The sequence below is a fragment of the Harpegnathos saltator genome, unplaced genomic scaffold, assembly GCF_003227715.2.
Source record: "Harpegnathos saltator strain DR-91 unplaced genomic scaffold, Hsal_v8.6 scaffold104, whole genome shotgun sequence".
In the NCBI taxonomy this organism is placed as follows: domain Eukaryota; kingdom Metazoa; phylum Arthropoda; class Insecta; order Hymenoptera; family Formicidae; genus Harpegnathos; species Harpegnathos saltator.
This window is the reverse complement of record NW_020229878.1, coordinates 270,448-293,708: the sequence shown is the minus strand read 5'-3', so window position 1 is coordinate 293,708 and position 23,261 is coordinate 270,448. Positions and strand designations below refer to the sequence as shown.

Here is a 23,261-nt window from a genome sequence, read left to right as displayed (position 1 = left end):
GTAGAGACCAGGGCCGGCTTTAAGCATGAGGTGCCCCCCGCGGCGCGGACGCCACCGTTCTGATTCTGAGTATTCTCGATTTCAGCTCCGGCTCCACAGTACGATTATTCACGCATCGTTCGTGCGATGCTGATGCACTTGACCATTTGACAGTGGCGAATGTTTAAAAAGCGCGGCGAAAGTCAAAGAGGAGATACGCAAGACAGCTAAAGCAACACGACAGGTAGGCGACGCGGCCGTTTGCTCGGCGCGGATGAAAATTACGTCGCCGGCGATTCTTGTCCTTCGTAGACTGTCATGGGCTCGCGTGTGTCGCGTGCTTTTTCGATGAGAAACTAGTATCCCGGGTGATACTCGTGCGACAAGTCAAAATGAATCTATTCGGCAATGCGTGCTGCATACTCGCGCACGACATACGGCAACTTTGCGTGATACATCCGTGATCGATCACCTGTTTCATCTCTACTGAACTAATACTGAACTATACAGCGTCAGTATATGTACATATATATATATACATATGTGTGTGTGTGTGTGTATGTGTGTGTGTGTATGTGTGTGTGTGTGTGTGTAAAAACATTGATCTTTTTTTCTCTCGGAGACAATTACGACGCACTGCGCTTGTTGCACGCTTCATTAATTACTTTTTTGCGTTGGCATGACAAATTGGACGTGAGGTTTCGCGTCTTGCGTACAGTTTCGGGACTTGATGTAATATATCAAGCGAGGCGCTGTAAATAACGAGGGACTGTACTCTCTCAGATTTGAAACAGATGGGTTTCGTAATCGCATAACCTCATTATAAGTAAACGCAATGTGCCAATGAACCAGCCGTTATCGAGATCGATACATCGACAATATGCGAATGACTGAACTTAAGACTGCTGTCATTGAACTTTATATGCGACATTGTATAATACTGTAAATCACAAAAATGTTACGGCGAAACAGGTAATTGTTTATATAACTATTCATATCCACGGCTTATTGAAAGCGTAATCGGATGTGTCTGGCTGTGTAAAGGCCGAACAAAATATAAAAATAAACCGTAAATAATACATCGCGGTATTATTTTGCAATTGTTATTATTTTAAATTGTTACGGTAACAAATTATAAAGAATAACAATTATAAATATAATGTTTTTTTAATTGTATGTAATTAATAATAATTAACAAATTATGTATTAACTAATTAATAAGTTATATTGACTGCAGGTTGAAACATAGAATAATATCCATCGCCCTCATAGTCGCAGCGACGATATTTTACAATGAATATCTGGTATACGAAGTACAGAAATTCAAATGGGCCATGCGCGAGTGCTCAGCCTGCGTCAAGATCTTACTTGTCGCGGATCCGCAAATTCTTGGAGAAAGGAGTGAGAATTATTTCGGCTCATGGTTAGCTAGATGGGACAGTGATAGGTATGTTCCTTGACGAATATCTCTGCTGAATTTCCCACATTCATCAATCAGTAATAACATGAGAAATCAATTCTGTTGGAACTTACGTATTGGTTTCGTATTTCACAGTATTGTGTTTTCAGGTACTTAGAAAAGACTTTCTCAAGAGCGTTAAAGTATTCTCAGCCGCATGTTATCGCCTTCCTTGGTGATCTCATGGACGAAGGTCACATAGCTAATGCAGAGAATTTTGAGAGATACAAAAGAAGATTGGATTCTATATTCTCCATGCCAGACGATATAATGGTGTTATGACTTGTTCTTCATAGGAAATGTGGTGTTTACATGTGGTGACTATTCTTTCTCATTTACTGTTTTATATATTGATCTACTACTGTTTCTTTTTAGAAAATCTATCTGCCAGGCGATAATGACATCGGAGGCGAGGATGATCTTGTTTCTCCCCATATTCACAACAGATTCAATTTCGCGTACACTCAGCCGGACACGTTGGTTTACAAGACTGTCACTTTCTTCAAGGTAAACCTGAAAATTTTAATCGCATTACATTTGCATCAGTAAGACAAGTACGTGTTATCGTAGGTGAACAGATTGACGCGTACGATGCCGGAGGCGCCGAAGGATGCTTTCCTCAACGATTATGCCGAGAGGAATACGACCAATGTTATTCTTAGCCACATGCCGTTATTGTTCGTACCTGGCAGCTTCGTGCAAAATGTACGTTCAAATATAAGTGGGAGAAAAAAAGGAAAAAAAGACTTATCGTCTTACTTCGCCTGCCTATAGATCATCTACCCTATTATCGCCTACTTATAGATCTTACTTATTTGTATGTGGATACTTATAGATTATATTAACTATTTGCTCTGCTATTGCTATCTCTGTAACTCAAAGGTACTCAAAGAGCTATCGCCGCAAGTAATCTTCACCGCTCACGAGCACAAAGCGATGCACGTGAGTCTGGACACGGCGACCGATCAGTTAAGTGAGATCGGGATCCTCCCGCCGCACGAAACGCCCTTGTATCAGCTGCGGATGGACGTAGGGGACATTCATGAAGTACAAATACCGACATGCTCTTACAGAATGGGTACACCGCACATGGGTTACGGGCTGGCATATATCGGTAATATTACATTACAATTATGTTAACAACGTGAAGAGTAGTTGATTAGAGTTATCTAAACTATCGCGATTGTCTCCGTTCACGTTGCAGATACTCAGGAGAAAACCTTGGAGTTCACGATCCTCTGGCTACCGAGCAGATTCCCGCAGCTGTGCGCTTACGCGTTCATCGTCGTGCTGATCGTCTTAATTGCCGCTTGCACTTTCATCTCGGGCTACTGCTCGAAGAGCTACGCGACTTATAATCGTATACCTTCCGTATAGGGTAGCGTACAATCAAAAAGTACTTATATTACGCTTAAACAGTGAGTTAACTTGACGTCGCAAATTAGGTACAAAGATCCGTCCAAGAGATGACGACTCCTCTCTAGCGTCTCTGTGTCAAGTCCGCAGGGAGATTCCGAATGGGATTATGATACAGACAGTTATCCGTTAGTCACACCGCGTTAGAATAAATACGGTCACCAGGTGCTAGATTTCGATAAGACTTATTGTATTATTAATATTAATTAATATTATTAATATTATATGAGCATACTCGTAATCTCAATTCTCAAGAGAGAGAGAGAGAGAGAGAGAGAGAGAGAGAGAAAAGAATCATGAATATCGAAAGAATCACGAAGCATTCGCCCAAGAAAGAAAATTTTCTACAGTTACTTACGTTACTTTGTCTTGATCTCGCTTACTATAATCACTGCTGTGACTAGAAACCTAATGCCAAATCTGCGATACATTTTGTTAGTGAGCACTTCAGCGCTGATCTTAAACACATGATATTTTAATCACTGATTCAAGTCAGTTTCTGATTTAACACATTTTCTGATATAATCATCAATACATTAGCCACAGAAAATCTGAATAGAACAAAGCGGAGATCATTTTCTTATATAGAAATAGGTTTAAGGTAGTACGCCTGGTGTCCTGTATTTTAATTTTTTTATTTCCAGTTTTATTTTTTTATATTCTTTTTTAACACTTCAAACGGTAGTTTCGTTTCATTTAAATATAAAACTGGTACTGGCGAAGAGCACCGTGTATTATGTGTACATAATATTGTTCGTTCGAATCTTGATGTTCTGTTTGTAAGATCTCTATACGGACGTAATTGCCAAACTTCAGTGTGGCTCTCATGAACCATCGTTGTTCGATTAAACAATCTGCTTGGTGTGAATGGTTTGAAGAGATTATTATTATTATTATTATTATTATTATTATTGTTGTTATTATTATTATTCGAACTGTGACGATAACGTCGATCACAGATAACCCGCCGATTGTACTTGCTTTTAATTCGACGAGAGATTTATCGTACGACGTTATAAGTATAGAGAATTATAAGAAAGAATTGTTGAGAAAGTGAGAGAGCTTATTTCAGATAGGTCAATTTATATTTCTTCGCCGACCTGTATATATATCTTTGCCTGAAATAAATGTTAAATGTTGAAGCACTGGCTCTACTCGTTGTTCAAAGGTATCTCGTAAATACTTGAAACGAAAATTTTGTAATTTGTTGCCAAGTTGTGTTATTTAGCAACGGAAGGAATCACTCGCTTCTACTAATAGATATAGAGTTCGAAATTAAATTATTTCCATTTCCTATTTAAATGGATATATCCTGGCGAAGAAACGATAGCAACATTAGAATCTTAATATATTTAACAACTATAGACTTCAAGCTGCAAAATGCTTCTCGAAACGTTTAATTATTTTTATTTATCGAAGTTACAACCTGTCGAATTTTTGCATATTTTTTCATAAATAACATGTCTAACTAGCTATTAAGCTCTATTACTTACAAACATACTAACACAAGTATGTCTCTATCATTGAGTTATACTACGACCGGGCTTTTTCTTTTTCTTTTTTTGGAAAATATATAGCCATTAAACACAAGCTTATATATACGGGGCTTATATATACGAGGGTAATTTGAAAAGTCCGTACAAAGTCGGAGAGATGGCACCTCTGGTTAGAGATTATTTTCAATTAGTAGCATTTCTTAGAAGAGAACACACCAAGTTTCAGCCAGACCAGTCAATTTCTTTGTGTTTGGCGTGTTCGTTTGAATCGACGAAGTCGAGTGATTTCTAACAAATGGATAAAAGAGAATTTCGTGTGTTGCTCAAGCATTACTTTATAAAAGGCAAAACGCCTAAGGAGACTAAAGAAAAGCTTGATAAAAATTATGGTAAATCTGCACCTTCGATCAGTACGGTTTATAAATGGTTTCAAAATTTTCGGAATGGCAATATGAGCACAAGTGACGCTGAACGTTCTGGACGCCCTGTTGAGGCCACTACTCCAAAAATCATTGATAAAATCCATAATATAGTGATGAATGACAGAAGGATTAAGGTCCGTGAGATTGCTAGTGCTGTGGGCATCTCGACTGAACGGGCACATAATATTTTGCATCAACATCTGGACATGAAAAAGCTATTCTCAAGATGGGTGCCGCGATTGCTCACAGTTGACCAAAAGCTAAATCGTGTGAGATGTTCCAAGGACGGTTTGCAGCTGTTTCAACAGAATCCACAGGACTTTAGGCGCCGTTTCGTCATTGTGGACACAACATGGATACACTACTACAGTCCTGAGACCAAGGAACGGATTGCCGGCGCAGAATCTGTATCAAAGCAAGCAAAGACCGTTTTTTCGTCCGGGAAGGTTATGGCGACTGTCTTTTGGGATTCGCAAGGAATTATCCTCATTGACTATATGGAAAAAAGTAAAACTATTACAGGTGGATACTATTCATCGTTATTGGACCATTTGAAAACTGAGCTGCAAAAAAACGTCCACGATTGAGTCGCAAAAAAGTCCTTTTGCATCACGACAACACGTCAGCCCACTCCTCTGGAGTTGTGGCCGCAAAATTGATAGAGTTAACGTTCCAACTCGTTTCGCATTCCCCTTATTCTCCAGACTTGTCTCCCTCGGACTACTACTTGTTCCCCAATATGAAGAAATGGCTAAAAGGAAGGCGATTTTATTCAAACGAGGAGGTGATTGCGGAAATGAATGCCTATTTTACAGAATTGAACGAATCTTATTATTCGGAAGGGATCAATAAACTGGAACAGCGTTGGGCGAAGTGTATATGCCTAGAAGGAGACTACGTTGAGAGATAAGAAAAAGGTTTGTCCCAAAAGATTAAGCAGTTTTCATTTTTGCACAGACTTTTCAAACCATCCTCGTAGCTTAAGATACAACGTCAGTACTCAAGAAAACTTAATAGGGAGTTTTTGCAATACCGTCTCTCAGATATAGTAAACGTATAAATCGTGAACGTTATTCACGTTCAGAAATAACCTCGCAACGTACGCGACCAATAGCATTCACGATTTACGTTTACCCTATCTGAGTGACGGTATTGCAAAAACTCCCCATTCTTAGTAATCTCAGCTTAAGCCAGCGGCACACGATGCTTGTTTTCGTGCTGGATTGCTTGCTGGATGAAAATACTGCGTTCTGATTGGTACATTTCCGAAGATGAATGGAAATGCACCAATCAGAACGCAGTATTTTCATCCAGCAAGCAATCCAGCACGAAAACAAGCACCGTGTGCCGCTGGCTTTATTTTACCTGGACGTATGTATAGGTATGCCCTCTACATCGACTCCTGATGATTCACAGTACTACGATTAGGCATCTCAACACAACAGAAAACAGTGACGACTCATAAAGGTCATTCTACAATGAGGTTGTAGTAGGATGCAGTAGGCAAATTGACCAATCACGATCGATTGTTCTCTTTACGATCGAAGAAAAATCAACTGTGATTGGTCAATTTGCCTACTGCATACTACTACAACCTCATTGTAAAATGACCTTAAGAGATATTTAAGACCTGGTCTACAATATATGTCGTAAGTTGTAAGCCGTAAGAATTGGCGAATCACAATCGATTATTACAAAAATAATCGGCTATAATTGGTCAGTTCTTATGGCTTACGACTTACGACACGTATTGTAGAATGAACTTTAATGCTCTAAAAAACTGCTTTTCAATCAAGACTCGAACCCTTAGCCGAGACTCAAACCTTGCTTGTGCCTACACAACAAGTTTTCCTACACCCCGCTAGAGGGCACTAGATGAACGGTTGACGGGTCATAATACTGAACGACAAGTCAGAAATATACATACATTTTATTTCCAAATAATAAAATTTAACGATCGATATTAAATCGATATTTCCATTTCATTCATTTAAAATCTTACACGATCTACCCACATTGATTTTCCAAAGAGTTCAAAGACTTTATTGCAAATTTTACAATTCAACAGCAAGTCGAAGAATCTTTCTATCCTCAAGTGTTACAACTCAACGACGGATCAGACAAACTTTTCATTCTTCGGTGGTGTGAGCAAAAACGGTAACGAGACGAATAAGCTTTCGTCCCTATTTATTAATAAAGAACAAACGTGACAAATTGAAATTCAGCGTAGAAGCACGAAAATTCCGTAACAATTCGCATTGGAAGCACTATCGACGCTGATGATCGAGCGGATCACGTGCGGGGTTATCGAGAGGCTGATTATTCCTCCAGTAAGATAAAGAATCGAAATTCGAGCGCTCGGTCGATCATCACCCATCCCTAGTGCACTTGAAGTCATGGTGAACACGTAGCCGGCGTTTGACGTGTCCTAGCCTCCTAGCTTAGGCATATAGCGATTTGGTAATTTGTTGCGCGCCGCTTGAATTTTGACCGATCGGACGGATGTTTACGCACATATGGCGAGCACGTTGTGAAAATTAACGCGGATCTGTTACGTATCTATCACGTCCGTGCACGCAGAGACGACTAACATGCTGCCGAACAAGCCGTCGTCGACGTCGCCGTCGTCGCAGTCGTCGACGTCGTCGTCGTCGTCGTCCTCCGCGACGGCGAACGCCAAGAAGGTCATGTTCCCCGACAAGAAGCCGACGAAGCAGATGAAATCCTCCACGTTGACCAACGCCGCCGGCCTCAGTTCCCTCATTACCTTCACCGTTCTCTTGCTAGCCTGGATCTCGGGATTCGCCTCACGGCTCTTCGCGGTTATACGCTTCGAGAGCATCATACATGAGTTCGATCCTTGGTACGTGATGATATCTGCGCGCCGGTTATCTCACCATTTCTGATAACTCAGCCATATGATCTATTACGACTAATCCGATCTCTCTCTCTCTCTCTCTCTCTCTCTCTCTCTCTCTCTCTCTCTCTCTCTCTCTCTCTCTCTCTCTCTCTCTCTCTCTATCCCCCTCCCCCTCTCTCTCTCCCCCTCCCCCCCTCTCTCTCTCTCTCTCTCTCTCTCTCTCTCTCTTGTGGCAGTGATGGTAAATTTCTCTGGTTCTTGCTCCAATACAATGTGACGGAAATTTGAGATGTGTTTCTCCTCCACGGTATTTTGCTTGAAAATACATGAGAATACATGAGAATTTAGATTCATCGGAAGTAGTAGTATGTTTGAATATCTTTCAGCGAGTAATTGAATAACACGTGTTCTTTTCCAGAAAATTGACAGATAAATTGACAGAGATCTTTACTTTCCAGCATCGAGAGATACGCAAGTGCAATAATATATGGTGATATATAACGAAGAAATGTATCTCAAATTTAGGTTCAACTACAGAGCGACCGCATATATGGTGCAGCATGGATTCTACAATTTTCTAAACTGGTTCGACGAGCGAGCGTGGTACCCGCTGGGTCGGATCGTGGGTGGAACTGTTTACCCAGGACTCATGATCACATCCGGCTCGATACACTATGTGCTGCATTCACTCAACATTCCAGTGCACATAAGGGACATATGTGTGTTCTTAGCTCCAATTTTTAGTGGCCTTACTGCCATATCCACATATTTATTGACAAAGGAAATATGGAGCGCCGGAGCGGGCCTGTTCGCAGCATGCTTCATCGCCATCGTACCCGGCTACATCTCGCGGTCCGTGGCTGGCAGTTACGACAACGAGGGAATCGCGATTTTCGCCTTACAAATCACCTATTACCTGTGGGTCAAGTCAGTGAAGACCGGCTCAATCTTCTGGGCATGCATCACTGCGCTCTCCTACTTCTACATGGTGTCCGCATGGGGTGGCTACGTGTTCATCATTAATCTGATTCCACTGCATGTATTCGCCCTGTTGATCATGAATCGCTTCAGCAATCGCCTATTCACCAGTTACACTACATTCTATGTTCTCGGACTTCTATTGAGTATGCAGATACCGTTCGTCGGCTTCCAGCCGATCAGAACCTCCGAGCATATGGCCGCAGGCGGTGTGTTTGGTCTCCTGATTTTCATAGCAGCTCTTAGGTATGTGTCCTCTTCCCCGATAATCAATCACGTCAGTCTAGTAATCGTTTTCTTCTTCGTTACGTTTCTATCTTCTGTTCATATTCATTTAAATGCCGAACAGATAGTTAATTGCCCCTTTTCTTAAGATGTATTTCATTGGAATGTGCACAATGTAGATATCTCGTTTTGTTTTCAGATACTTAAGAACTGTACTTACCAAGTCCGAGATGAAATATTTCGGTGGCGTGGTGGCCGTGACCGCGGTTATGCTCCTGTTTGTTTTGATTGCTCTAACATACGCCGGTGTCGTCGCACCTTGGAGCGGAAGATTTTATTCGCTGTGGGACACCGGTTACGCCAAGATACACATACCCATCATAGCATCCGTATCGGAGCATCAGCCGACGACGTGGTTTAGCTTTTTCTTTGACCTGCACATTCTCGTTACGACGTTCCCGGTGGGTCTTTGGTACTGTATCAAGCACATCAACGATGAGCGTGTCTTCGGTAAGCAACTGTCGCGTGACGATAGATACTCTCAGTGTAAATTGATACTGATCCTTACAAACATGTGTGTATGTATAGTTTGACTGACTGTACTTAACTTCTTAGTTTCAATTCTTTATTTTATCGTATTATTAAGCTTGATCTTCGCTTACTTCATTATTAGCAAATGTTTCTAAATTTTATCATTCTCATTTTCTCACAATGTCCACTTTATTTTTTAATTCCAATTTTTAATTGTCTTGATATGTTTTGTACTTAATTTATTGCTTTATTATTAGCAGAGGTTTTACGTCTCTTGTTTCCGCTTTCGATTATTTTATTACGTCAACAAAGATCATAAGATGAACGTAATAGATTTATCCTTATAATATAAATGATGCCAACACATAATGAATAATCGAATCTCTTTGGCAGTCATATTATACGCCATAAGTGCCGTTTACTTCGCCGGGGTGATGGTGAGACTCATGCTGACCCTGACGCCTGTGGTTTGCATGTTGGCCGGCGTGTCGTTCAGCAAGTTGCTGGAGCTGTTCCTCAAGGAGGAGGACAGGGAAGGCAACGATCGGAACGGCAACGAGAGCGACGAGGAGAGCGAAGAAGAGAGGGAAAGGAGCCCGGGTAGAGCTTTGTACGATAAGGCTGGCAAACTCCGCAGAATGAAGCACGAGAGGCCGAAAGGCAGCGGCGACGCATTAGGCGCCAATCTCCGTAATGCCGTGATCATCGGCATACTCATGTTGCTGATGCTGTTCACCGTGCACTGCACGTGGGTGACCAGCAACGCGTACTCCAGTCCGTCGATCGTGCTCGCGTCGTACAGTAACGACGGCGGCAGAGCGATACTCGATGACTTCCGGGAGGCTTATTATTGGTTGGCTCAAAATACACCTAGCGACGCCAGAGTTATGAGCTGGTGGGATTATGGATATCAGATCGCCGGTATGGCTAACAGGTAAAACAAAAATCTAGCGTGTACCGTCGCACGACCTGAATCAAGCCTCATGATGGGATCGCACTATCCATCTAGACTGCAGCAGATGGGACTCTGTCAATCCCCGTTGTCGCATCGTTCGTCAACGCTGTTGCATTGTTGAGAGTATTCAGTGTCCCTCTCCCTCGCATCTTGACCGTTCCTATTCGAGAAACACTTACGAAAGATTGGCGGATTGTTGTCTACCGCCGTCTAAGCAAATAGTGCGAATTCGACCCAACTCAGGAAAGACACGGACAGCCTACATCGGCTTTGATAAGCTTGATAATATTCTTGGTGATTAGAAATTTATGAGTCTTAAAATAACCAGGGACTGCAGACTTACTCGAAGAATGTTCGGCCGTCAAATTATCTTCTTCCTTATCGAGAAAAATAAATGCTCGTCGTTCGGATGAGCTCGTGAAACATCAGAGACATATAACTAATAATAATTAACAATACGTAAACTTTCACAGAACTACGCTCGTGGACAATAATACGTGGAACAACTCGCACATAGCACTGGTCGGCAAGGCGATGAGTTCGAACGAAAGCGCCGCTTACGAGATCATGACGTCCTTAGATGTGGATTACGTGTTGGTGATATTCGGCGGAATGATCGGATATTCCGGCGACGACGTGAACAAGTTCCTGTGGATGGTGCGTATCGCCGAGGGCGAGCATCCCCAGGACATTCGCGAGAGCGACTATTTCACGGAGAGGGGCGAGTTCCGCGTGGACTCCGAGGGTTCGCCCACTCTACTGAACTCGTTGATGTACAAGCTGAGTTACTATCGGTTCGGCGATGTGAAGATAGACTATCGGTCGCCGTATGGCTACGATCGCACTCGTAACGCCGAGATAGGCAATAAAAATTTCCAGTTGACGTATTTGGAAGAAGCGTATACCACCGAACACTGGCTCGTCAGGATTTATAGGTGAGAAGCGCTCGAATTTCCCAAAAGTTCAAACTGTAATCGCTCAAGGTTCAAAGTATATTTTATTTCAGTCGCTTAGAAGGCTTGATTTAAAGGTGTATTTTTCAATGCTTCTCATCATTCATCAAGTATCGTTGTGTTAATATTGATATCAAAGTTACCAAATTATCCATTACGTCTCCTAATTGAGGAATACGTTCGCAGGGTAAAGAAACCAGCAGAGTTCAACAGACCGAGAATCCCGATCTCCGAACGGATCATCACCCGCCGTGCAAATTCGTATATTAGTAAAAAGGTTGGTGTTTACATCTCTTCGGGGTAAGAGGAAAGAGACACATTTCTTGTTTTTTATTTTATGGTCTCTCGTATCGTTTTGCCTTTTTTATCGTCACACTTCAGTCGATCTGGAAACGTAGTTGAAGTTATGGGGGGTCGGGCATTGATGATGTTTCAGACTGCACGACGCAAGCGAGGTTTCATAAAAGGCCGGCCAGTTGTTATTAAGGGGCAGAAACCTCAACGACGAACGACGTAACGAAGATCCGCCGGCTATTTCGTAACGGTTTTCAAATACAGCTTTTGTAATAAAAAAAAAGAGAATTACCGTCCCTTGGATCTACCACGAAACTATACCTCGAACTAAGAGTTTAAATGTCATCGGAAACAGTTCAATTTGTTTGAAAAGAATAGAATACCTTAAGATGTTTTCTTTTTTCTTTTTTTTTCTTTTTTTTATATCGAACAATCAGAGAGTAATTGAAGATTATTTTAACTTTATATTTTGTTTTCAACAGTGTTGTCGTATCCAATGTTCATATGTAATACCATCGTAGTCCGATTTATTTCTCCCCGAAGCTAGACCGTCGGTCATCATTTGTTATTGCATAATAACATTTGCAAGCATCGTTTGTTGATATCAACATGCTTTCAAAGTTTAGGATATGAATACTTCCGATAGATTTACAAATGTATTATTCATTATGGTTGGTCACAATTGTATATTTTACATTTATCCATAGAAGAGTTCCTCGCGTTATATTTTTTCTTTTTCTCTCTTTTCTTCGTTTTTAAATTATTCCTACAACACGAGTCGATTGCACTTAGCAATTGACCGTGTAAACCTTTTCGCAGGAATCACTTGTTTGCTATTAATCAAACAATTACGACGGTCTTACATAAATCGAGACCCTTAAGACATCCTATAGTTAGTGTACACACGTTTATGTTACATAGTATGTCTAATGCACATGGTATATTGTATCGGACCAGAGTCTGATAGCGGAGCGAGAGAAAAACGGATCTTTGCCGATTTTCAGCCGGAACATTCAGAAACGATCGAATGTGTGTCATGTGTACACAGTTTGTTGTATAGCACCTTGTTGAAAGATAAACATTTGTGATAACATAGTGTCGTTATTTAACAAATGCGCATTTGAGATGCAAGTCGAGTTCGCAATTTTTGTTTTACCCGTAAAAAATTTAGAGAAACGGGGAAAAATCTACTTGAATAGAGTATAAGGTCGCATGTGGAAATTCGACGTAACTTTATATTTTTCTTTTGTTATAAAATATATAGAGAAATTTTCTAGTGTTCCACCAGCAAATATCACAATTCCATTTCAGCATTTTTTTTCTTTCTTTACATAATTTCTATAAAAACAATCTGGAGAAATAATAAATTATGTAATAATTTTATGTATATTGGTACGTTATTGTTGTATTAGAAATTAGGTTTGGTTATTTTAAATAGTATAATACATATTAAAAAAAAAAAAAGTATTAAAAACCATCTATTATCGAAGCGATTAGAACTGATTTTACTCCAGAGGAGTCTAACCGACAATGTAAAATCCCGCGGATGTTGTCAAATCAACATGCACGGTAACACAGATGGACATTTCATGCATTGAACTTTCAGCCTCTCCTTAAATTTCCTTATCCGTGTCATCGGACAGATCTCCTAGGTCATCAAAGTCCTCTTGCGAGCCGGCGCCACCGAACGTTCCAGTACGATTATTGGTACTGACACTGCTGAATATTCCCGTAATATTCACGCACGAAAATTTGTTCCGCTTCAATTGTCTGTCGATTGCCTCCTTCAGCGTGTTGTACGCGGCTATCATGTCACGCGGGCACTGCGACAGCAGATCTGAAGATAAAAATTCAGAAACTCGTTTAGAATGTTTACGATCATTAGATATAATATGCATGCGACGGAAAAGTTCTCACGTTTATAAATCGGCTGGCCAATGTCGAACATTCTGTGATAATAATACAACTGATTGTAGAGCTCCGTCCCGGAATACTGAAAATATAAATGAACGCGTGCATTGCGGATCTTCGAATCTTGCAACAGAGGTCTCTCTCTAAACGAAACGATTCAACTCGCTCTGAGAGTGTTAATTAAATCACTAAACCGAGAGATTAAATTAAATTGAGATCATTCCTTTATTTTTAATTTTATAAGTTTAAATCTTACAAGTGTAATTCGCGTGGTAAAAATTAATCATTCGGCGTTTATGAGACGAATATTAATCCGAGAGATCAATAATTTGTAATTCTGAGTCAACTTACAACTCTGGCCATGGAAATGTCCTTGCATACTGGACAGTCCGGGAATTTTCTTGCAAAATCCAACGGCAGCCTCCTGGTTCTGTTGGAACACAGCGGGTTCTCGCATTCTAACCAACCGTTATAATACTTACCGATCGCTTTCCTCATAGCAAGTTGAACCATATTCTGTATCGCATTTGCGTATCTCCAAGGTGGCAATTTACAGTCCTGATTCGGGCACATACTGAGCGAGAATTGCCGACCGGAGTGCTGCGCCGGAGGAACACGCGTAAGTATAAAAGAAAATTATATTGAAGATATCTTGAGAGAGACAGAACGACTGAGAGGAACAGATAAATACTTACGAACTCGGTTATAGTGTCCTTAATTATTATTTCAGTGTTGCATCTTTCATTCCTGCATTTGAACGTTAAAGGCACACAATTGTCGAATCTTTCGTCATTGATGGACAATGGCAGGTTCAAGGTCGCCTCGCAGGCTATCGCCTTCGGTTTGTAAATGAACTGTAAACCTAGCGGATAAATTGGCATATGTAAAATATTCCGTCTCGTTCCGTCTCTCGTTCATTTCTACAGTTCACGATATTTGCACGTTATACCTAAATTGTTAGCTAAGAAGACGTCGTCGATACCCTCGATCGGCTCGCAAATTCGCAGCACCACGGGGAATATTTGGCTCAGCAGATAATAATTGACGTCCACCTTCAGTTTCTCGCTATTCTTTACTTCATCGATGTGATACGCACGTTCCGTCGCGCTTGCTTCGGTTCCGTCCTAAATGTTGAATACTTGATAATTTTCACAACAATTCGAGACTTGTGAATTTGATTGTGTAACTTGAGATCTTAAGTCACGTATAACATAACGTATACCATAAGTTAAATTGTACAACTTAAGATATCTAATAAGAATATAACTGAGATTATATATAATCTCAGGTATTATAATTTGCAAACTCAAGATCGTAGAACGGGCGCGCAACAGAACCTCGCATATGATATATGGCAACGTGTCGCCGGCCTTCCACATTCGGCCGCCAGCTTTGTTCAACCTCAGTGCCACCATCACATGCGACAGCTGCTTTTTATCCGGATACGCGTCCGGATTCTTCGACAGTTGCTTCGTGATGACGAACGACGACATGGGGGCCGTTCCTTCCTTCACGCTCTTCGCGACGTTCTGCAGAATCTGCACGACCTGCTCCAGGCGCGTCTCGCTCGATTGATCGCACAGAAGTATATCGAGAATTTTTCTGAAAGGGAAGGCATGCACACTTGGACGAAGCCAGAATAACACTATCGCGATCATCATGAGCACTACATAATTATATATTTGCTAACTTTCCAGTCTCGCAAGCCAATGGACACCAATCTCTCCTGACGATGTCCAGACCCTTGTGCTCCTGCGCCAAATGCAGCTGCCCACTCGGCAACTTCGTCATCGTAACGGCAGCGTACTTCTTCTTTTGTAGAAGCAACAAGTACCGAAACACCCCGTCGATGTCCAATTCGACCTTCTTATATCGGTTATTGACTTCCCGCATGATCTATATAAGACGTTCGATCTCGTTAGATCGCCGCTATTGAGTACCGACTAATTTACGAAGTGCGAAAATCACACTTATGTAATTATACAGATTATGAAAAAAGAATTAGGGCCTCCCCCCCCCCTCTCTCTCTCTCTCTCTCTCTCTCTCTCTCTCTCTCTCTCTCTCTCTCTCTCTCTCACCTTTCTGCCGATCGAGAAAACATCGTCGTACTCCAAAATGTTGGTATTTATCATCAACGAGTCTGTATCGCCGTAAATGACCTCGTACTGTAACTTCTCGACCAAGTGTTTCGTGTCTTCTAAAATCTCCCGACCCTTTGCTGAAGAATAAAACATACGTTTAGTATAATATCGACGTTACGTTACCAGCTTCGTTAATTGTCGTTCTTACATTGTCTCACCTGTTATCAAAGCGGCGAGGCCTTTGGCGTAAAATCGACAATGCGTCGCTCCTAGACATCCGTACATGGAGTTGGCAGTGAGCTTCAAGGCCATTTGCCTGATATGGTAATCCATTCTCTGCTCCGGTGTAAGATTCGGCGTTTTCATGAGCTGCTTGATCTGCTGTCTGCTCTTGACCAACTTGTGAATTTCGGTCGGAATCACACCAGTCTCCAAAGTTGAATCGGGAATACTCAAATGCTGCATGTCGCACAATTAAGTATGTTATTTGAGATCTCTCTTTGTCGAGGTGTTACGGAGGAAATTACCTCGACTTCAGCGTATGCCGCACCGGGTACAGTGGTGAAGCACAAATTGTATTCTTGTATGATACTTGGGTATAGCGAATTGAAATCCATCAACAACACCAGTTTGTCGTAGAAACCTTTCTTCGGGTCGAGTACTAAACCTCCGATGTACGCCGCAGCCTTCTTACGAGGACCATCTGTGTGTGTATGTGTATGTGTGTGTGTGTGTGTATGTGTGTGTGTGTGGTATTAGTGCATTCAATTTTGCTAATAATAATGCGCAACAATATGCCAGAGATTTTATATTTCAAATTAATATAAATATAATAATAAATTAATACAAAAAAATATATAATACATAATTTAAATACATGAGTTTAAAAAATTTTTAATTAAATTAAAATTAAATTAATTGATTGTGTCGGAAGGATTGATGATATATAATTTATATAAAATAATAAGAATCAAAATCTCACCGTTGTCACGTTTCTTTTCGGTCTTCTTGTCTGGTGTTACGTACTCTTTTAAGTGGAAAGCGTGCAACAGCAGATACTCGTTTCTCTCAGCTCTTCCACCCAATAGCGTTCTCGACAAGATATTACCTACGTTCATTTTGTCGAGGAGTTTAATTGCAACTGTGTACTCTCATAGACACATTAACGATACACAAAATCGAAATCTTACCGGCCAAGCAGGTGATTTGAAGCGCTAGCGGTATAACATTAAGATCCATTACCATAGTTATTATGTATTTTGCTTCTTTTAACGTCGCATGTATTAGACTTGTTATTTTGTCCGCGGTATTATAGTACAACGGAGTTTCCGCTGGCGTGATCTCCTTACACTCGTGCTCCTTAGTTTTTAACACCTAGAATTCATCAAAATCTCGTATAATCTCGAACGGATAAACAGTATAGGCGCTGTCATAACATCGTGCTACTTACTGCACTGCAGAGCGACAGTAGATCGTAACTTCTGACTTTCAAGTTTAATTCCTTCGCCGAAATTTGAATGTCGCAAATTGGACGTCCAACGAATGCCTGGTTGAGAACGATCTTGCCCTGTAAAAAAAAATAGTTTGTACTTGTTTCTACTTGTTGATATAGAGTACGTTGATTTTCTCTTTTACTCTTAGCTTAAATTCAACATATCACATAAATGAGTCACACTCGCGTACCCTAAGAAGAGGAGGAGTTGTGGATTTTAATCTTCCCATCCTATTCCAATTCGATACTTTCAAAGCGAACATTCTTTGCATCAATACGTCGAACTGAAACGCACAATCGTAGCCTACTATCAAATCCGGGTCTGCTTTTTGCATCAATGTCAACAGCTCTTCGAGTAATTCGCTTTCAGTTTCGCATTTTATTATTTCGGTATTCGGGACCCTAGGTAGCACATCCCGAACTTGTCGTGGCCATGAAATATCTCGTGGCCGTGTGACAACTACACAGAGAACAATAGAAAAATCTTCGTTAAGATCTTGAAAGAAAAACCAGCACATATGCCGCAAACTCCGCAGCATAAAGATCAACGAATGGAAATATCCACATATATAAATTGAATAAATTGCAACAATTTTCTGTTGCTCGTCTGAACCGAAGAATTGATTGAAGGCTTTCTTTGCAGGTGAAATATCAATATGTAATTGTATACTAATGATAAAAGAAACATACAGCAAAATTGACGATCATAGGGCGGTTTTGGTGGTTCCTTATCGACGTTATACTTGTGATGGATTAATACCGCGACCATGACAACTTCATTCTGTAGCTTCGAGTTCAAAGACATCCTCACATTTAACGTCGCTATCATCATTGGCGGCTTGGCGTTATCTTGGGAACATAACGATACATTGTCCATGTCCGAAGTAACCACCTGTTGCGTTGCGACATTGCGACGTTATTATTATATATATCCCGTACATTGTTCATTACACTTGTTATATAATTCATGTTGATGTATGAAAAATATGATCGTTATCATATTATGGCAATTAATGATTGAATTATTTGATAAATGGCTCATATTATTGACATAATAAAGTGATAATCCGCCGCACTTACTATCTGTTGACACCAAGCGAAACGTCCCGCAGTGGGTGACACGTTTTTTACATCCAGCCAACCAGGTCCCTTGATTTTTCTTTCGATCAGTAACAATTCCAATGCGTTCACCGTCGAGCCGAAGACGCGCTCGATCGCCGGGCCAGAGTAATTGGCTTCGATCGCTGGATAACGCGCGTTGTATCTGACCTCCAGGTAATCGGACGTCTTTGGTGTACCCTCCTTTTCGAAGGAATAATGCTTCTTCGTCTCTTTACAGTTAAATTCCATTATACGCATCTTGCTAGCATACTCATCGAATTCTTTATAGACGTCCTCTATGGTGGTTAATTGAGGCTCGCCACTCTTAGGAGTCTTCAACTGAAATTCGCGATCAATGAATGCATTTTATCTACCGCTTTGATACCAACACGTTTCAAATAGAACCGTCGACGAAGAAAAATCACGTCGACAAATATACATACGTATTTTCTAGGTAAGAGATATATTCTTCTTGGTATACAGTGCACCATAACGCAACAGGAACAGTACATATCACGACTAGCCACGTAGGTCTTGCCAAAGAGGTACACAGTTCCAGGATTCTTATAAGGATTCTCGTACGCGTCTAGATAGTAAAATCTGAACACCTCCACCTCGTCTTTCGTCTTGACCAATTGCGGTACTACTTCCGTAAAATCGACCACGTTCCCGACCTTTATACCTATGACGGTAGTCTTGCACGTAACATTTTGCGTAATGTCCGTCCTGTTCTGCTGAGGTTTAACGCTGTTTACTGAAGACGAAAAATCGGCATCCATGCTCCCATCGTCGAAGTCTATAGTAGATAACTGTAATATATATTTTACATATAATTATATACACATAGTTTCACTTCTATGCAAATGAGATGAAACATAATAAGAAACACAACAACTCACATCTCCGACACATTCGTTAAGATCCATATTTGACTTCTTTTCTGCTGTCAAACATACAGACGCGAGTTCCGACATACTACATAACTCCACCTCCATGGATTCATTATCGATCAACTGACTTGCACTTTGACAGTGTTTAGTGTCTTTTGATTCTGTTTGTTTACTTATACCGTTTTCTTGCATTTCCTCAAGTTTGGTATCTTCAATTCTCTGGCTCATATTCCGATAACATCTAACATCATTTGATGCCATTGGTTTATTGGTATTTTTCTTTTGTGGTGCATCAAATATCGCAGCAGTATCATCATCATCCTCAATTATTTGACTTGCATTTTCTTCCGGTTTTTGAATTATCTTTTTATCATTTGCTTCTTGATTTACAGGTGAAGATTGGTTTTTATATCTGTTAATAAATTTTATGTAACTTATTATGTTAATAGCTTTTATGTAACTTTGGTAAAAATTTATAAAATCAATACAGAACATTATATATGAAGAGATATAAATACAACTTATTAACTTACGCAAGATCTGAATGAACCGTGTGGCAAAATTTGTTTTTAATTTCTCTTGGCTCTTGGATTCTCTTAGAATTATCTACTGTCTTCTTACTTGTAGAAATCTCACTGAGCAACTCTCCTAAAATATCATCATCCTTGCAATTTGTATTGCTCTTCTTAGAAGGCATATTCCTGAACATGTTTTGAATATCTCCTTTTCTTCTCTCTTCTTCCTTCCTTTTTTTCCTAGGGCCAGCCATATTATACTTCTGTCTTTTAGCTTCTTGAATGCTTTCTTCATCCAAATCGTCATCAAAAATCTCCCTTCCATCCTCCACATAACCACTTCCTCCTTTAAATTATTAATTTGAAATTTGAAATTTGAAATTAAATATTAAATATTAAATATTTGATAGAATCCAGAAAATTGATGCTAGTAACTATACAAAATTTACTTTAATTTCCAGCATGATCCTTTTCAATTATAAAATACGATATTCTTAAACCAAATAAGATATATGAGAGAAATGTTTACCATCGTCGACTATCCAGTCATCACGCTGGCGTTTTAGAACAGTATTACTGTACTCCTTTTCATCTACCTCATCATAAACATTTTCCAATTCTCCAACCTCATATTTGCGCTTGCCACTTCGGGCCTCCTTTAATTTCTCCAGAGCCGAGAGCCTGCCAGTCTTATCAGTCCTTTGACGTTTACTTCTTCCAGACGTGGATGCTAAGGCAGTTTCATTTAGTAAAGCAAAACTGCAGTATTTACTTAGATCATTCATAATTTAAAACAAGACATGAAAGATGCATAACACATTGAACAGACAAAAAGATATTTACGAATGCGTAATATATAATTGTCACAATGTAATACTTGGCCAAAATCATTCCTATATTTGACAATACATCCGTCAATTTACTTACGTTGCGAATCGTCCATTATCCTTCCGCTAAATTACGTTTCCCGGTCACAGAGTGCAAACGACATTTCGTGCCTTGTTCATTCGATGAGTTTTAGCGGGAAATCTCAAGCAACGTGACTGACGGAGATGTTTTGCGATTCGAGTTTAATTCGAAACTTAAGCCAGCGGCACACGATACTTGTTTTCGTGCTGGATTGCTTGCTGGATGAAAATACTGCGTTCTGATTGGTACATTTCCGAAGATGAATGGAAATGCACCAATCAGAACGCAGTATTTTAATCCAGCAAGCAATCCAGCACGAAAACAAGCACCGTGTGCCGCTGGCTTTAACGAGTTCCACTAATCGAGGAATTATTCCGTTAAAAGTTCCCAGAAATATCCAATAGAAGAATCGGATTTCTGGAGACTCTCCTTAGTGATTGTTTCTCCCTAATCGCATCACTGCGTATCTATTTTGGGGATTGGCAGTCTTGGTCTTATGTTCGCTAGGTGCTTCAAAGCTGAAGTTTCATCAGTTTCGTGTTTAACGTACAACCAGGTGTGAGAGGGTAAATATTCTTTAAAGTATGTATTCTCATAACGATGATTATTAGTTTTTACTCTGATTGTCGATAGCCCTGACTAATTCGTGATAGTTTTATTTGCGATAACTATTTTGAAAAACTTCGAAATAATTCGAATCGCGACAGTGATTATCTTAACGCTCTATATGTACGTCTGATACATATATATGTAACTATTTAATATCAAGCGATAACAAAGAAATAGATGAAAAACTAATTTGTGTATCTTGACAGAGCTTTTCTCCACGTTATGTTATCAATAAGAAAATATATCACTGTCTTGTGAATTAAGTGACTTGAATGATATATTTTTTACAAGAGGAAGCGAAGCTGACAAAGCTGCACAAAGATTTGACGTATAGTGTCGAGATTTGCTGATAACAAAGATGCTTATTAGAGAATACAAATTCTGTGTCAGCACAGCAATTGGTTTTCTTATATTGATTTATTTAGTCCATTACGCAAATATTACGACACAAAGTTGTATGTAGGTTATGTTTTTAAAAAAAGCAACCTTTTTATACCATTTTCCTGTCACCAGTGCCTTTATATAGTTGATAAAAGGTTGTAAGGTCTTTTTAATGAGTTTGACGACAATACATTTTGTATCTAATAAAATTACTTTCATAGTAAAACTGTATTTTCAGTCATAATGGCGAAAGCACATAGTCCAACACGTTTCAATGCAGAATCAGATAACTTTTACGATCCAAACTTTACTCTGGATATTAATACACGAATGCGAGTCCCAAAAAGCATTCGTGTAAATGGAGATTATGACGAAGGCAACACAATGGCAAATGGATCAGTATGGAATCAAACATCTACCATAGAGAAAATTGAAATGCATGTGCCAGATAGGATTCTTGCTGTTGGTAAGATTTTATCTTGAGCATCAAATTATTTTGCAATCATTAGGGAGAATATAATTTCACATTTTATTTTATATAATATATTTTTATAATCTCATTCTGATTGCAGGTCAAGAACAACATGTTGGTACAAAAGCGCCGCCATTAGAAATAGCTGTAGAAAATGCTGTCATGTCTCCTGAACCTAGCGTTGTTAGATTACAAGTATGACATTGAAATCAGAGAATAGGTATTTTGAAGTAAGAGTATATTATTAAATATTTTTCTTTGTTCATAGACTCCTCCAAGAATCCTTACATTGGACAGCCATTACTTTCCAGCAGCAGCAGCAGCAGAAGAAGAAGAAGAATCAACTATATGTGAAAACAGAGAAATAGCACCTAAAACATACAATGCTGAAACACAGATTGTGAGACATGTCAGGTAGGAAAGTTTTTTTTATGTTAATTATATAACTGTATAATATTTTCTATGAAACTTTTGTCATCATAATTTATCAACAGTACAATCTACCTTTTATTTTGCACTGTATTCAATTTACTTGATGTGTTTTGCATAGAGAACCAACACCTTATAATGTCCTCGATGTTTCTTTGCCACCCAGTGAAGAAGTGCAGCATTTACGTCGCCAAGTAGGTAAATTGAATCGTAGGGTCATGGCACTTGAGCTAGAACTAATGCATCGCCAACAGAAAGAAAAGATCTTGTACATAGCTACCATAGCATATTTTTTATTGAAGGCTTTTTCCTGGTTAAGTAGGAACTGAATAAAAGATGAAAAAAGGTGAGACATGTCAGGAATTGTTCTTTGGTAAGAAATAACAATTAACAATGGTGAACCATTCTTGCTATATGAAAGTATAACCAAAGACAACAGTCTCATTATTAAATTAAGCAGGACAACAGTAATCGCATATATGATACAAAATAGAAATAGATACGTGTGAGCGTTTTTTTTTTCTATTATGCAATTATATAACACAACCACATACTTTATTGTGGCAATTTACCATCCATGCCATATTTAGAGTAAAAGTTTCATGTAATTTTAAGACATGTATGTACTGTACTAGATTTGACAATATATGTATTATTATTCATGTACAGCATGTTGAGAAATAACTAATAAACTAGATTAATTTTCATATAATGTAGATAACAGACGGCAGTAACAGATATTTTGTTGAAATAATATGTGTATAATTTAAGAATCTTGATCTTTAGAGATGACTTGTTTTGGTGATATAATTTTCTATATATATATATATATATATATATATATACACATATATACACACACGACATTTCTATTCTCCAGTATATTTAGTGATTTATTTCTTA

The 23,261-nt window shown here is 39.5% G+C and overlaps 5 protein-coding genes across 10 annotated transcripts; 4 read left to right on the top strand and 1 right to left on the bottom strand.

The window, feature by feature from the left end:
• The first annotated feature begins 57 nt into the window (after positions 1-57).
• On the top strand, positions 58-3,990 carry Mppe (Metallophosphoesterase). 2 transcript variants are annotated; one of them, XM_011139752.2, is made up of 8 exons: positions 58-223; positions 763-951; positions 1,217-1,426; positions 1,549-1,711; positions 1,814-1,945; positions 2,009-2,143; positions 2,321-2,552; positions 2,643-3,990. In XM_011139752.2, the coding sequence occupies exons 2-8, from the start codon at positions 935-937 to the stop codon at positions 2,813-2,815; spliced, it is 1,062 nt and encodes a 353-aa protein (XP_011138054.1). In that variant the 5' UTR covers positions 58-223; positions 763-934; the 3' UTR covers positions 2,816-3,990. The 2 variants fall into 2 exon arrangements, with proteins under 2 accessions (XP_011138054.1, XP_019696557.1); XM_019840998.2 differs by lacking the exon at positions 58-223 and adding an exon at positions 327-490.
• A 303-nt stretch (positions 3,991-4,293) lies between these two features.
• On the top strand, positions 4,294-5,409 carry LOC112588882 (histone-lysine N-methyltransferase SETMAR-like). Its single transcript, XM_025300181.1, has one exon. It carries the CDS (start codon positions 4,646-4,648, stop codon positions 5,357-5,359), a length of 714 nt encoding a protein of 237 aa, XP_025155966.1. The 5' UTR covers positions 4,294-4,645; the 3' UTR covers positions 5,360-5,409.
• Positions 5,410-6,810: 1,401 nt separating this feature from the next.
• Stt3B (catalytic subunit 3B of the oligosaccharyltransferase complex) lies at positions 6,811-12,292 on the top strand. 4 transcript variants are annotated; one of them, XM_011139754.3, is made up of 8 exons: positions 6,811-6,929; positions 7,353-7,635; positions 8,158-8,856; positions 9,035-9,345; positions 9,760-10,300; positions 10,795-11,256; positions 11,461-11,551; positions 11,711-12,292. In XM_011139754.3, exons 2-8 carry the CDS (start codon positions 7,364-7,366, stop codon positions 11,789-11,791), a joined length of 2,457 nt encoding a protein of 818 aa, XP_011138056.1. In that variant the 5' UTR covers positions 6,811-6,929; positions 7,353-7,363; the 3' UTR covers positions 11,792-12,292. The 4 variants fall into 4 exon arrangements, with proteins under 4 accessions (XP_011138056.1, XP_025155623.1, XP_011138057.1 ...); XM_025299838.1 differs by lacking the exon at positions 6,811-6,929 and adding an exon at positions 6,957-7,102; XM_011139755.2 differs by lacking the exon at positions 6,811-6,929 and having other exon boundaries at positions 7,109-7,635; positions 11,679-12,292.
• A 496-nt stretch (positions 12,293-12,788) lies between these two features.
• DNApol-alpha180 (DNA polymerase alpha catalytic subunit) lies at positions 12,789-20,655 on the bottom strand. Its single transcript, XM_011139753.3, has 21 exons — positions 20,486-20,655; positions 20,088-20,288; positions 19,577-19,904; positions 19,053-19,455; positions 18,597-18,962; positions 18,133-18,492; positions 17,743-17,944; positions 17,244-17,512; positions 17,011-17,127; positions 16,751-16,934; positions 16,543-16,668; positions 16,088-16,263; positions 15,779-16,019; positions 15,558-15,697; positions 15,170-15,375; positions 14,817-15,081; positions 14,429-14,603; positions 14,175-14,341; positions 13,831-14,079; positions 13,486-13,561; positions 12,789-13,405 (listed from the first exon to the last, which is right to left on the bottom strand). Exons 1-21 carry the CDS (start codon positions 20,499-20,501, stop codon positions 13,182-13,184), a joined length of 4,491 nt encoding a protein of 1,496 aa, XP_011138055.2. The 5' UTR covers positions 20,502-20,655; the 3' UTR covers positions 12,789-13,181.
• Positions 20,656-20,942: 287 nt separating this feature from the next.
• On the top strand, positions 20,943-23,024 carry Tango11 (transport and golgi organization 11). Of its 2 annotated transcripts, none has more exons than XM_011139756.3 (5): positions 20,943-21,049; positions 21,696-21,923; positions 22,030-22,124; positions 22,198-22,343; positions 22,480-23,024. In XM_011139756.3, exons 2-5 carry the CDS (start codon positions 21,701-21,703, stop codon positions 22,685-22,687), a joined length of 672 nt encoding a protein of 223 aa, XP_011138058.1. In that variant the 5' UTR covers positions 20,943-21,049; positions 21,696-21,700; the 3' UTR covers positions 22,688-23,024. The 2 variants fall into 2 exon arrangements, with proteins under 2 accessions (XP_011138058.1, XP_011138059.1); XM_011139757.3 differs by having other exon boundaries at positions 20,963-21,033; positions 22,480-22,687.
• Positions 23,025-23,261: the final 237 nt, after the last annotated feature.